The sequence below is a fragment of the Verticillium dahliae genome, genomic scaffold (assembly GCF_000150675.1).
Source record: "Verticillium dahliae VdLs.17 supercont1.6 genomic scaffold, whole genome shotgun sequence".
Taxonomy (NCBI): Eukaryota; Fungi; Ascomycota; class Sordariomycetes; order Glomerellales; family Plectosphaerellaceae; genus Verticillium; species Verticillium dahliae.
In genome coordinates this window covers 1,457,553-1,472,249 of record NW_009276926.1, presented here as the reverse complement: position 1 = coordinate 1,472,249, position 14,697 = coordinate 1,457,553, and the positions used below count along the sequence as shown (strand labels likewise).

General features: G+C 52.5%; 4 protein-coding genes and 2 non-coding genes across 6 annotated transcripts; 4 read left to right on the top strand and 2 right to left on the bottom strand.

Moving 5' to 3' along the window:
* Positions 1 to 290: 290 nt before the first annotated feature.
* Positions 291 to 2,605, top strand: VDAG_04001 (CBS domain-containing protein; the record flags this gene model as incomplete). Its single annotated transcript, XM_009654085.1, has 3 exons — positions 291 to 556; positions 672 to 1,582; positions 1,638 to 2,605. The coding sequence occupies 3 exons, from the start codon at positions 291 to 293 to the stop codon at positions 2,603 to 2,605; spliced, it is 2,145 nt and encodes a 714-aa protein (XP_009652380.1).
* A 495-nt stretch (positions 2,606 to 3,100) lies between these two features.
* VDAG_04000 (40S ribosomal protein mrp4) lies at positions 3,101 to 4,409 on the top strand (the record flags this gene model as incomplete). The annotated part of the gene is made up of 3 exons (XM_009654084.1): positions 3,101 to 3,148; positions 3,192 to 4,048; positions 4,124 to 4,409. 3 exons carry the CDS (start codon positions 3,101 to 3,103, stop codon positions 4,407 to 4,409), a joined length of 1,191 nt encoding a protein of 396 aa, XP_009652379.1.
* An 814-nt stretch (positions 4,410 to 5,223) lies between these two features.
* VDAG_03999 (SPT10 protein) lies at positions 5,224 to 6,981 on the top strand (the record flags this gene model as incomplete). The annotated part of the gene is made up of 1 exon (XM_009654083.1): positions 5,224 to 6,981. One exon carries the CDS (start codon positions 5,224 to 5,226, stop codon positions 6,979 to 6,981), a length of 1,758 nt encoding a protein of 585 aa, XP_009652378.1.
* A 1,964-nt stretch (positions 6,982 to 8,945) lies between these two features.
* VDAG_03998 (uncharacterized protein) lies at positions 8,946 to 10,468 on the bottom strand (the record flags this gene model as incomplete). Its single annotated transcript, XM_009654082.1, has 4 exons — positions 8,946 to 9,351; positions 9,613 to 9,670; positions 10,057 to 10,299; positions 10,448 to 10,468. 4 exons carry the CDS (start codon positions 10,466 to 10,468, stop codon positions 9,209 to 9,211), a joined length of 465 nt encoding a protein of 154 aa, XP_009652377.1. The 3' UTR covers positions 8,946 to 9,208.
* A 1,102-nt stretch (positions 10,469 to 11,570) lies between these two features.
* VDAG_20014 lies at positions 11,571 to 11,686 on the top strand. The gene has a single exon (XR_692061.1). It is a non-coding gene; the product is annotated as a 5S ribosomal RNA (ribosomal RNA).
* A 2,704-nt stretch (positions 11,687 to 14,390) lies between these two features.
* On the bottom strand, positions 14,391 to 14,506 carry VDAG_20013. Its single transcript, XR_692060.1, has one exon. It is a non-coding gene; the product is annotated as a 5S ribosomal RNA (ribosomal RNA).
* Between the last annotated feature and the right edge of the window lie 191 nt (positions 14,507 to 14,697).

The following is a 14,697-nucleotide window of genomic DNA, read 5'->3' as shown; positions in this document are numbered from 1 at the left end:
GCCAGGCTATTCCTCCAGGTTCAGATTTCTGAGCGAAGTACTTGATTCTTTGGGCCCACAAATCGGCTTCTGCATTCCTCTTGGCCTGTATTCGTTTGTCTCTCTCTATCCTCAACCTCCAACAAAGAGACGCCTCACGCTTTTTTTTCTTCGGGCATCGTCAACCTTCAACTCGGCCACCGGCTCCCTCCTCCACCCGCCCCCTCCCGACCGAGCCCCACCGAGTCAACAAACACCTTACTTCAGCCGCTAAGACATCACTCCTCTTGCCAATTTGAGGTGTTTATGCAATGTCAGGCAACACGCTGAGAGGCACGCCCAATCGCGGCCAGAGCCGCCCAGGCATTCCCTTTGCCAACAGCCCGGGTCCCGGTTCCTCGTCCAGTATCCCCCGCCCCGTACTGGAAACCCACCCATCTACCACTGCCAGCGACTCTGGTGCTGCCCCTGCTGGTGGTGCCGCCGGTGCCGCCTCTGCTGTCAGCGCGAGTCGACAGAAGCAGATCAAGAGAGATGATGTACGTTTTGGCTTTCCCCCTCTTCTTTACTCCCCTATGTATGTCAAAGCGAACGAGACCAGTTCGAGGTCCAAGTGAAAAAGAAAAAAAAATCACTCTCAAGCCGACTTGACCTGCGATGGGCTTCACTTACCACGAGCTCGAAAGAGCCAGCCGCCTTGACATGATGGATACTGACTTTTACATCAAGGCCATCCGTCGCAAGATGGAGAGCGACCTCTCCAAGAAGAAGCACCTCAGCGGCCGCGCCCGCCATACCCGAAAGGCGCCTCCCGGCACCGTCCTCGCCCTTAAACCGAGTCCCGCCCTGCAGATTAAGCCTGGTACGACCGTCGCCGAGGCAGCCCAGCTCATGGCGGCTAAGCGCGAGGACTGTGTTCTCGTCACCGACGACGACGACAGAATCTCGGGTATCTTCACTGCCAAGGATCTGGCCTTCCGCGTTGTAGGCGCCGGCATGAAGCCAACCCACATCACGATCGCCGATATCATGACCAAGAACCCTCTCTGCGCCCGTACCGACACGAGCGCCACCGATGCTCTCGATCTCATGGTGCGCAAGGGTTTCCGCCATTTGCCCGTCATGGACGAGAACCAGGATATTTCCGGTATCCTCGACATTACAAAGTGCTTCTACGACGCCATGGAGAAGCTCGAGCGCGCCTATTCCTCCTCGAGACGCCTCTACGATGCCCTTGAGGGTGTCCAGTCCGAGCTTGGCTCCAGTCAGCCCCAGCAGATCATTCAGTACGTCGAGGCGCTGCGCTCCAAGATGTCTGGCCCGACCCTCGAGTCCGTCCTCAACGGCACCCCGCCCACGACTGTCAGCGTCAGGACCTCCGTTCGCGAGGCTGCCCAGCTGATGAAGGAGAACCGCACAACCGCTGTCCTGGTGCAGGACCAGGGGGCCATCACCGGCATTTTCACGAGCAAGGATGTCGTGCTGCGTGTCATCGCCGTCGGCCTCGACCCCGCCACCTGCAGCGTCGTTCGCGTCATGACGCCTCACCCCGATTTCGCGTCCATGGACATGAGCATCCAGGCCGCCCTGCGCAAGATGCATGGTATGTGGGATCCACAGTGCATGCTAGCTAGGAACCATGTACTGACAGACACTAGACGGACACTACCTCAACCTCCCCGTCATGAACGACGGCGGCGAGATCGTGGGCATGGTCGACGTGCTCAAGCTCACCTACGCAACACTCGAGCAGATCAACACCATGGCGACCGGAGACAACGAGGGTCCTGCCTGGAACAAGTTCTGGCTGTCGCTTGATAACGAGTCCGAGTCGATGGTCTCGGGCGAGGGCAGCCACCACCACACAAACCTCGGCTCCCGCATCATGTCACCCGATCACACGCGCGAGCGCATCGGCGACAGCGTCGCACCTGGTGACTCGGCCTCGCACGTGGGCGTCGAGTCCCCCCCGCACTCGGAGTTTATTCCCGCCGACATCATCGCGCCGCAGTCGCCCGCCGAGCTGCCCTTCCCCTTCAAGTTCAAGGCGCCCTCGGGCCGTGTTCACAGGCTGCAGGTCATCGCATCGCAGGGCGTGGCCGCCATGGTCGCCAATGTCGTTGCCAAGCTCGGTGCCGAAGCTGAAGCCATCGGTGGCGCCCCGACGACCGACGACGATGGCAAGATCAGCGGCGGTTTCGCGCTCAGCTACCTCGATGACGAAGGTGACTCGGTGTCGATTACTACCGACAATGACCTCCTCGAATCCATCCTCCTGGCACGCCAGGGCCACCGCGAAAAGGTCGACCTCTTTGTTCACGACCCGGAGAAGCCTCCTGTCGCCGTGGCACCGACGCCTGTGGAGCCCGTCATCCCCACGCCCGCCACCTCCACGGCCTCTGGACTTCGCGAGCGAAGGAAAGCCCACGATGACGAGGACGACGAGGATGAGGAGGAGGAAGATGAGTCTCCCAGCCGCCGCTCCCGTCGTTCCCGCCACGCTGCGCCCCAGCAGGAGCAGCTCATCCAGGGTGTGCCCAACGATCTACTGCTTCCTGGTGCTATTGTAACGCTCGCTGTCGTTATTGTTGGTGTCTTCACCATCTCCAGGATCACCAGCAGATAGAGAGTGTATACATGGGAGTGAGAGATCGGGCCCCGTTGCGTCATGATGTGATGAGGCGTACATACTGTATTCAGAAACGCTTGTCTTCGTAGACTGTTGAGTACCCCATATTGTTGTTAATACCACACTGCACCTTTGTCTTTTTGCGTCGATATTGTTAGGGTCGTTCTGGCCTTTTTACATTGGAACCTCTGTGATTCATATGATGTGTCCCAGCTTTTGCGAATGCAAGCCCATGCTTTGCCGAGGCCGAGCCAATTCTTCCGTTCATTGACATTCTGAATACCATCAAAGCCCTTGGAGCTAGGGTATCGAAAGGGACCATCATGAAGGTGTGTTCAGGGGTCTGCGTCGCTGTATTACCTAAGCATGGCCCATGCACCACGACGTGCGGCTTCGGTGGACCTCGACCTCTGCAGCTCCCAAAAAATGTTCCCGCGTATGGCTCTGGCAACGTGAACCACTGGACAATTGTCGATCCACCAGCCCGCCATCATGTTCAGTCGAGCGATAGCCCGTCGGCAAGGTATTCACGGCCTCCTGGTACCTCGAATAATTCTTCCACTGACCCAATGCAGCCCGACAGGCCCTGGCCGCCCCCCTCCTCCTCCGACCATGCACCGCCCGCTTCATCTCCCAAGACACTCCCTCTGGCCTGACAGCCGAAGCCCTCGAGTCCCTGACGACAGCAGCCGCCCTCGACCAGGTTCCCAGAACCGCCGACGCCGCCAACACCCAGAGTCAGCGTCGCGTGCCCTCGGCGACGAGCAGCGCCGTGCCCGAGTGGTGGAAGGAGTACCGCCGCGCCCAGAACCTCACCAAGACGATCGGCTCCGAAGTCAAGTCGGCCTACATCCCGTCCGAGCTGTTGACGAACCCGCCGTACCCGCGCGACATTACGCTCGAGCTCCTCATGGCCTCGCAGACGCACATGGGCCACCACCGCTCGCGCTGGAACCCGGCCAACTCGCGCTACATCTACGGCGTGCGCGACAACGTCCACGTCATCAGCCTCGAGACGACGGCCTCGCACCTGCGCCGCGCCGCCCGCGTCGTCGAGGAGGTCGCCTTCTACGGCGGTCTCGTGCTCTTCGTCGGCACCCGTCCCGGCCAGATGGACATTGTCACCAAGGCGGCCGGCCGCGCCGGCGGCTGCCACCTCTACACCAAGTGGACGCCCGGCGCCATTACGAACCGCGACTTTATCCTGCGCGACCGCGAGGTCGTCTTCCTCGACGAGCACGACAGGCCCGTGCCTGGCTTTGACGGACACGTCATGGATCGGAGGCCCATGGTGCCTGATCTCGTCGTGTGCCTCAACCCAATGGAGAACAAGACGCTGCTCAACGAGTGTGGCCTGGCGACGATCCCGACGATTGGCATCATCGACACGGATGCGGATCCTACGTGGGTCACGTACGCCATCCCGGCCAACGACGACAGGTGCGTTTTCTGCGTCTTCCCGTGCTATATGGCTTTCTCCAAGGGGGACATCATATGCTGACCATCTACATGTAGTCTCCGATCAACCAGCCTCATTGGCGGCATTCTCGGACGCGCCGGCCAAGAGGGCCAGAAGAGGCGCAAGGAGGCCGCGGCCGCGGGTCGTGTGTCGTGGGACAACCCCGTCGAGGTGCATCGGTACATGATCAAGACGCGCAAGGCGTACGAGGCCGCCCAGGAGGTCTGGCAAGAAGACATGAAGGCGATGCAGGAGAGCAAGGATGGAAATGCCGACAGGCTGCTGGCCCTGAAGCGGACACCAACAAGCGAGTCGTCGCGGGCCAGCGTCATGGACCTGTAGATGTGGGCTGCGAGGGGGGAGGACCCCAGGGTTCTGGCGGACGACGTATAGAACATGTACACCTTGTAAGAATAAATGCATACCTTTTTTGAGGCCAACATACTCATGACACAGACCTGTCGAGTATAGATCGTGATTGTGTTTTGGTTCACTTTCCTTGATGGACCGGCAGTTGCATATCTGCGCTAAATGCAGCATCTGATATGCAATGTCGAAATAGTCGCCAATCCACATGAAAGAGCCTCATGTTGAAAAGTGCGCGCCTGCGCATTTCCCCTCACCGACAGGCCGTGCCGAGCATCATCACGAACGAACATTTCAGAACAGCCAGCCCAAGCCCGCCTGCCGACGCGCCAAGCCAGGCCTTCGTGCATAAATCCCAGCTTCTTGCATCATCGACAAGTTTGGGCCTCGGCCGGAAAAAATAGCCTGAGGGTGACCAGGAAGGGGGGCGGGGGCGGGTGTCCTACCAGTGAGAGCAACCCACATTCTTGGTAGGGCTTCCTGAGCCTTTCTTTGTAGACCCCTTTATTTATGGGATCCCTGTTTTCAACCGTCCTTGAGATGCCCCTATTCCCGCCTGTTTGCTAGCAGACGAGATGGGGGCGATCAGACAAGACGGGACAGCAAGCAAGTCTGAGCACGGGTTACATTTTGTCTCATGCTGTGCATGGCCAGTTCATCCGTGAGATATATGCTGACTCTAATATTGGTTGACAGCATAAGTCTTCAGGCGGGGCTACCTCAGAACCCCTATTTCAGCATTCTCATCCTCCCCCTCAGGCCCTGAAAAGGAGCCGCCAACATCGCCAACATGCCGGCCATGTTGGACGATCCGGACAGCCCGACCATTTACAGGGTTTCAGGGGCAACACCTTTTCCGGAACCTGGTTCATCAGATCTCCCCCCCGAGATTGTGCCCCGTCAAGTGACGCTCCGTGACGGTCGCACCGCTGCGACGATGATGCCCTTCGCCTCTCGAGACCAGGTTCCCAAGTCTCTCCTCGGCTACCTCGCAGATCAGCTGAACAAGGAAATTGAGGGCGGCGATACTTATCCCATGACGGAACCCATGACGCACGAAAAGTTTGCGTCCTACTGGTTTCAAAACTTCGGCGCCCTCATGCTCCTCGGAAACATCGAGCAGCCGGCTGACCTGGCCGACCTGCCCGAGGCGGCGACGGGCGACTGGTCCAAGACGTGCCTCGGCAGCTTCTACATCAAGCCCAATTATCCAGGCCGCAGCTCGCACGTGTGCAATGCCGGCTTCCTCGTCACCGACGCGAGTCGTGGCCGTGGCGTAGGCCGACTCATGGGCGAGTGTTACCTCGACTGGGCCCCGAAACTGGGCTACACCTACAGCGTTTTTAATCTGGTCTACGAGACCAACGTTGCTTCGTGCAAGATTTGGGATGCTCTGGGCTTCAAGCGCATCGGCCGCGTCAAGGGTTGCGGCGACCTGCGCTCCTATCCTGGCCAGCTGGTTGACGCCATCATCTACGGCCGGGACCTCGTCCCTGGCGAGTTTCCCGAGGACCTCGCTGGGGTTGAACGGTTCGACAAGATTAAATTCTATCTCAAGTACAACAAGTACCCCGTCGGCGCCGATCGTCACGAGAAGAGCCGCCTCCGCAGCGCTGCGACGCACTATCGCCTTGTCGCCGGCGACAGGCTGATGCTCAAGGACAAAGAGGTCATCCCCGACCCCCGTCGCCAGTACGAGATTGCCCGTGACGTTCACGTTGCGGCGCACGGCGGCATCAACAAGACGACGGCCACCATCGCCGAACGCTACCACTGGTCCCGCATCAAGGAGACCGTCAGCGACGTCATCCGCAACTGCGTCAAGTGCAAGGAGCTCGGCAAGGCGCCCGTCGCAGCCAACGGCGGTGGTAGCAGCAGCAGCACCGCCCGCAACCGAGCCGCGCCCGCTGATGCTGTCTCCCCCGTCTCAACAGCGGCGCCCTCTGCCCCTCCGCCTTCGCTGTCTGCGGCGCCCCCTTCTGCCTCTGATGAGCTCGTCGCAATCGCCGATCCAGCCGTGGCAGCCTATCGGTATCCCTCCCCCGACGGCGGCGTTCACCCCTCCCAAACTCTCCGCGATCCCTCCGTTTCGCCTCTGCCGCCGACTCATGGTCACAACCCGATGCTACAAGATAGCCCACGGCATCATGACGCGCACGTGTACCAGCCTATCGACCCGCGCATCATAGCGTCACCGCACCACCATGGCCATCACCATCATCACCATCACCATGGACACGAACACGACCACGACCACGAGTCGGATCCATACGCGTATCAGACGGAGACCGACTTCCAGGCCCTGCTGAACGCCACGGCTGGGGAGGATGAGAGACACGCCGAAGCAGATGATGCCGCCGCCCGACGAGAGGCTGAGGCCGTCGATCGAGACCTGGATATGTTGATCGAGCAAGGAGACGAGGACGAGACCATGTCCGGGGTGGGTAGGGGCGAGGACGACGACGTCCAGGAGCCGGTGACGCTGGATGTCGCTGCCGAGGAGGCCAAGGTCAAAGCGATCTATGCGTTGAGCTATGCTGATGGTTGATTTAGTGATGGATGTACGGTACCATGGGATTAGCGTTGTGGTCTTTGGTAACTTTTCTCTTCCTCCCCCAAACAGGAGGTTTGGAGATACTCAGGAAGCTACAGTCTGATTGATGAGTGGTTTTCTCCCATTCTACGACACAATATTCTGGGGCCGTTGCCCCACGAGCAGCAGCTGTTACGGGTTATACCCGTGATGTAGCACAGGCCTGTGACCTATGCCTCTATGAAGACAGCCCAGTTGAATTGACGACGTTGATCAACACGTATCCTTTAAGCTCAATTGGACAGCTGCCAGCAAGGCACTTACGACCATGTGAGGGCTGTCACTAAGCCCCTTTGGGGCCGACCGTAACAGCAGCAGTCAGAGCGGAGCTTCGTTCAGGCTTCACACCAAGAGTGAAATAATTCCCTGGTCCCGATGTAACTACCTATGTACCATTCTTATCTAATGCATCGACACTTGAGCCCCTATCAATTAACCACTATGGTGTTTTCTTTCCTTTCCCCCCCTTTCTGCGATCGGGATTAATAAAATCACAGTAGCAGTCAAAGTCCCCATTAGGTGTTGAATGACTAGACAAATATATTAGTTAGCTGCAATCTATCAACCCTTCCCTTCACAGAGAGACAGCTAAGAACTTACTAATAGCATTCGCGAACATTCATCGAACACTATGAAATGTTATCATCATGAAGACGAACTTTCACTCAAGATTGAACAAACATGAACAGAACACTACTTGACTCACAGATGAATGACAACGGTCCACACAGGTGTTCCAATCCTGGCCACCATAGGCACAATTGGGTTTACCAGTCTGATGAACCTGGTTAGCACTCGAGCTACAAGTAGTGATGTTCTCTAGCGCATACCACTTACTGGCAACGTGGCATGGCACATTTCCGTATTCGAGCAGGTGCCTATAGAGGCGAAGGTAGTAATAAGAAATAATAACTTCATAGTCGGGTTTGCTGGAGGTCTTGAATGGAACAGAAGCAGAGCAGGATAGAGAGTGTATTAATACGTACGAGGTTGAGCCGCAGTATGGTGTTCTTCAGAATGAGATGAAAGTACTTGCCGTAATTGCCATAGCAATCTCAACCCTGTAACCCAGTATCACGCACTAATTTCTATTGACAAGGGGATCTTACCCATAGGATAATACCATGTACACTTAGCTATGGAACCATAACGCCCCAACTGGGTCGTTAGCAGATGACTAGGCAGGACCCCTTGCACGCAAACCTTGCATCGTACGTATGCACATCTAGGATCATACACGAAACACAAAATACGAAAACAGGATCACGAACAGAGTTTGACGTATACCCGGCTAAGCCACGAAGCTGAGGCTGTGTCTCAGCGGCTAGTTCGCTAGTGGGCTCGTGCGCGACTCCTTGTTTTCCATTATGAAGGGACACAAAGAGCCATCGTATCATTTCTGTAACTTCTTGTTCTCTATCTAGTATTTATTTATTCAAGGCCCCGTTCCGTTGCGACCCTCGACGAGCAGCCCCTTACACATGGCCTCATGAATTAACTGATAGGGATATCATGAAATAGTTTTCAAGGGATGAACTGATAGGATATCATGAAATAGGTTTTAAGGGATGTACATTCTTATACACAGACAGTCTTTCTCACGAAAGCGGTTAATCTAAGCCTTTCCTCATATGCATTATGCCGAGTATAAAATGCTTTGTGTTGAGAGGGCTTCACTGCTTATGTGAACCCGAATCCAGTAGTTCCGCTGTGCTTGCGAGCTCTGAATAGGTAGGGTATCTGATATAAGGCTTGTGATGGTTGGTTCTTGATTGTCTGCTTCTATCTCTGAATTACCACTACCCACGTGGGTCAGATATACCCGTCTGCTTCACCGATCACGTAAGCCGTAGCTCACGTGCTCCTGAGAGCAGTGGATCCCAGATATCCCAGATATCCTAGATATTACCATCCTAACCACAGGGTTCCCTAATATTGGTTCAACACTTTGCGATATACTTCGCTAGCTTCTGCCAAATGCATGTACGAGGGCCTCGGAGGGTTTCGAGAATCGGAAAGCTTCGATAATAGGAGGGTTTGGGAAATTATGAATCAGCCGCAGTGCCGTATCTTGGGCACCCTAGCATCGCCGATCAACTCCAAGGCCTTAACAAGGCGGAGATCCAGATAGCAGATAGCCTTCACCGTGCTGCGGAAGGGCTAAAACAGCAGCAGCGAAGAACTAGCGCTTGGGGCCGCCCATCGTTTCTCTTTCGACATTTGTTTGTGCCAGCACTGCTAGCGGGAAGTGTCCGTTCTTGCCGGGTCTTGCCGGCTGACAAATTCCTGCGACGAGGCTGATTCCCTGGGGGTCTCCTGGTTCGTCTGTCAGTTGAATTTGAAACGACCGTACCATGGCACAATAAAACGTGCTCTGCAGGTGGCTTCCATTCATACCATACACCGGGAAAAGACCGACGTAGATTTAGTCTCAGAACTTCTACGTGCCGAGGTGACTATTGAAGGATGGTTGAAGTGCTTAGTAAAAGTCGTGGACGGGGTGCTAGTATTCGAGGTCTTCCCGCCAACTCAGGTTTCGCCTCGGGGCTATGATACTCCAGCCTCGGCGACGGCGTCTCAACTTACTCTTCGCCAAGTCGATACCTTGCCTCGTGAGCTCGGTACTACGGAGCCTTCGGATGTCCTAGACAAAAGGGCAGACCGTTTTGTTTGGAGAAAAATTCAAAGTCCACGTCGTTACCGCCACCGCCAGAGTCATCAGTATCATCGTTATTGACTACGTTATCAACACACCTGACGCGGATGGAAGTATAAATGCCAACTTCGACAAGCTGACCAACGTCATGGTGTCAGGCGACCCTGTAGAGCCACCATGCAGGGGGTCGACCAGGGGCTAGGGGCTACGAGAAACGTATATATATATATATAGGCTGCGGAGGGCCATAATTCAGATGTGTTCCAACCTCCTACCTATGTTCTATCACCTGCGTACTACGTGCGGAAGACCTTTTCACCCTGTTCTAAACAACGCTCTAACACATGGTCAATCGCCCCGTCGTTTCTACGCACTTCAATAATTCTCCCAAACTCTTGGGCCACCCTCAGCAAGCAGTCTTTGACTTCAGTACTGCTGTAGTGTCTAGTGTCTTTGATCTCGGCCTTGACGCTGCTGGAGTGGCTCAATATGTTGTGAGTTCGACTGCTGTTCATCTCGGTACGAATATCGTTGCGAAAACTCTTTACTTTGTCAACGAGAACAACGTTAGGGTTGGCACCGTTTACCTTTGAGAGTATGGGTGTCTCAATTCTACGCTATGGGATAGGTTTTCGCCATTTTGGGTTTTCCTAGCTTCGTAAGGCAAATGCAGGGACATGTCTGTCATGAACCATTCCTTCCCCATCTTAAGACTTCAAAATTTATATGCTGTTCAGGTATAAAATAGCACCGTCAACTACACACTACCTTGCCGTGGATATACATGTTTGATAATGAGATCAGTCTTCGTTTCTTGATAAATTATTCCACCTCAGCGTAGACATATGCAAGCCGAATATTCCGACATATGTACGCCAATATCTAGAATCACATACCGTTTCTTCCATTCAAAGTCATTGAGTTTCCTTCTCGAGAAATACTGTTACGGTCGGCCCCAAAGGGGCTTAGTGGCAGCCCTCACACGATCGTAAGTGCCTTATTGGCAGGTATCCAATCGAGCTAAAAGGATACATGTTGAATCAACGTCGATGATCTAAGTAGGCTGCGTTCATAGAGGCATAGGCCGAAACCTATACAACGCCAATGGGTATAACCCGTAACAAATACAATCCGTCCTTGTCGTTTAGGCCATTCAAAAGACTCTCGTCTAATTATATGGAGGGCAGCTTTACTATTGAGCACCCCTCAATCCAGATACGTACTGCGCTGGAAAGTGATTTCCACTTGACTCGATACTAGACACTTGATCAGTCGATGTGTAGTCGCAGAAAACGCATCCGTATCTACAGTTGCGCAAGCTGGACATTGAACGACTTGTTTTGCTATGCGAAGCCGCAGTTCTAGGCATTCAAGATTCCACGGCAAGCTGTATTAAGCATGAGACCTGATACGAATAGCTAGGTGGAAGGGCCTGCCCTGTGGCCGTGCCTTGAGGCCGCCTGTGGCCTGGCACGTGGCCTGACTTGTAGGCCCGTGCCCACTTACCTATATATGCCTACGTGGCCTTCCAACCCAGGTAGACCAATTCATCTATCTTACACCTACAGAACAGCTACCTAGCATCTGTTGTGTGTTCCTGGCGTGACGCCTGCCTGGTCCCCAAGACCCGACTCTATTACTAGCCACAATAGAGCCGTAGCCATTTCTGTGCGTAACAATCTAGCTCGAAAGTATAATCGTTATTCTTATAGATAAGAGGCTTATAAAAGGTCTTAGAATCCGATATACTCATCTATAACAATGCTATATCCACATCTAAAGTCCGACCAAGGCAAGTAATGCTCTTCTAAGCGCTTCTGATTTACACGGGATGACTTGAAATGTTATTGTGGACCTTGGTTCTGGAAATCCCTGTTCTCTAGTACATACGACCATACCTACTGGAGAACTCGGGATCCCGTCTGCTCTCCCATAGATAAGCCAGTAAGGGTCGGACTAGTAGTTGGGTGGGTGACCACCAGCGAATCCCTGATGTTGTATGTTTTTTTGGCAATACTGCTACCTAGCTTTATCCTTTTCAAGGGGCGATTCTTAGTTGGTGAGTCAAAGGGGGGGGCTTCATGATGTGTAGTCCTTGGCGCAAGGTAATATGATGAAGGGGCTAAAATTATCCTATTCAGGCGACTTGCCTGGACATAGTCGCCCTGTCCTACTAAGCGTCGAGACATCAAGTAAGGCAGTGACAACAGATCAGATCTTAGCAATGTCTGACACTGAACGGCAAAATCGGGGCCCAATCCTCAGAAACCAAGATTCAGTCGACTCAAAACCTCAGTACCCGAGACTGAGCAAGAAGTTGCTACATAAATTGTGTGTGCCTGATCTAGACGTCGTGGATGATGGCGCCCCAATGACAAGATGCATATGGAGGTACAGCGGCACGCCCATCTGTTAGACTTCAAGGGTATCGTGTGTCGGCGTTCTGGTCATGACCGTCCAGCTTCCGTGGCAGCCTTTTAGGGAGATCCCTTGCCTCAGCAGCGGTGCCACGACAAAGGGTTACCACATCAGCAGCATCAGCCCCCTGAGGGACCTCCTGCCTCTGTTTTCCGCGGCATTGAGAACAGGCTCTGCCTTGCCTCTATGACAAGCACCTACTGCAAAATATAAGTCTACACAATGAGTAGAGGTACTCAAATGGGACATTGTTAGAGGCTGGCGCTTAGGCCTGCCGCTTTCAAAGACATTATTCTAATTTAATTTTCGTAGGTTTGAATATTTCGTGTAGCTCACATGTCGCTTGAAATCCCCTTGTATGTATCCAAAGACAGGCTGCCGTCTTCCTAAGCCTCCAGAGTGTTAAAGTCGGGAAACACGCATCAGCATAATGTCGCATTGATGTTGGCATTTTTGGTCCTGCTGTAGTCAGTTTGCGCTACGCAATGGAAGTGGTACTAGCGCGAAAAGGCTAGGTGATGGAGGAGTTACTTCTCTTACCCAATTTAAACGTAGGGTTCGCCATTGATTGTTGGTTCGGCTTCTATCATAGTCGTGTCCCTCGCGAAATCGGCCTCGGACTGCGCGATTGTGTGCATTACATGGGCATAAGGCAGTGAGAGGAATGAATGCGTTTTGACCTTCCCATGCTGGCGGAAAGCCATGTTGTCCTGCAGAAGCAGCACCACCAGAGCTGTCGCCACAGGCTTCTGTCGATGGCAAGCTGCGACCGTGCTTGACTGACAGTGGCACCAGGTTGATGACAGTGCAAGCCGGTGCTCTAGCCTAAGACAAGGGGGGCGTCTTTCAACTTACACAAGTCAAAGTCGATATAGTTCTCTGATCTAGATGGGGCCCGGGCTCATCTTAGTGGGCTGCTCCTTTCACCCCTTTTTTTTTTGGTAAGTTAGAAATTCGCCGATGCAATCTCATCATACGCTCTGTTTCTTGCGGCTTCCATATAGAAACCGAAACGCACCAGCCGTATGAGATACGAACCAAGATCGCCAGCTAGGGCGATAAGTCTGCTCTATATGATTACTCAACTCATGGGAAAGGACCGCTTCAGGCCCCAGAAGCATCTCATACTGTTTCTCGCCAAGGCTGTTGCCGTTCTTGTCTATCAAGACTTCGCTTGGTAAAGAAATTGGGGTATGTGAAGATCTATAGTTACTATCGCATATCAATGAGCATGTTGTTGAGGGAAAAGCAGAGAACAATTATCAAAACCAGACCAAGATGGGTGATGTGATTGGTAAGACCCGCCACCCCCCAACCGCCCACCCCCCCAACCGCCCACCAGAATACACCAAAAACAGCGATTTGCAGGGGTCTATATCTCTACTAATAGTAAAGCTAGATATCTAGATTTTCTATATAGTATAGATTAAGGTATTAATATATTACTATTAGAGTTTTAAGAGGATACTATAACTTTAGAAGAAGATATAATTTTCGGAAATCTAGTTTTTATTTTAATTAGCATTTTCCTAATAACCCTAATAAAATTTATACTAAGCCTAAGAAGTAATATAAAGAGACTTTTAATATTTTATAATTATTATATCTCTATAAGTAAGCTTATTTTAAAGGAATAAAGCTATAAGATAACTTATAGCCCCTATAATATAGAGTTTCTAAGATTCTCTATTAAAACTTACTATAGAGGAATCTAATTACTTTAGTAGCTTATTAAGGACTAAGTATTATAAGCTAAGAATATAGAACTAGATTCTTAGAGTTTTATTATAATTTATTATAACCCTAAACTTTTCATATATAGCTTAATATATTTATATTATTAAAACTAGTTACTATATAATCTATTATTAAGCTACTTAAATAGCTTATAATAAGAGCTATAGGCTTTAAGATAAGATAAGAATTTAACTATACTATATTTATAGCCTAAATATTGTTATACTAGGATTCTAGATATCTAGCTTTACTATTAGTGGAGATATAGACCCCTGTAAATCGCTGTTTTTGGTGTATTCTGGTGGGCGGTTGGCGTGGTGGGCGGTTGGGGGGTGGCGGGTCTTATAATAAGCCTCTAAGGGGTGACCTGTGTTCTAAGCCTGCTCCTGCAGGTACTCAAGACAACTGGCTGGTTCTCCTGGTCTCCGCCCTGAACGAAAAACCAACCACACAAGGTCCAGTGTGCCCATTGTAGTGGTCCGCCCACACCCTGCATTCGCTCACTTCACCATGGGCGCATTAGCAAAAAAATATAATCGCAAAAAGACAAAAAAACATACAACATCAGGGATTCGCTGGTGGTCACCCACCCAACTACTAGTCCGACCCTTACTGGCTTATCTATGGGAGAGCGGACGGGATCCCGAGTTCTCCAGTAGGTATGGTCGTATGTGCTTTATTAAAGGTAGCGCAAGCATCATATTGGGAAAGGGCTGGCGATGCTTGGCGACCTTCTGCAGTCCCACCCACTCCTTTCTCGCGACGTCACTGTCCCATACAAATACATTTGTCAAGGGTCTATGCCCACGGCTCGCCCAGTCTATTTGATGACCAGTTCTAACTAAGTAGGTATCATACAA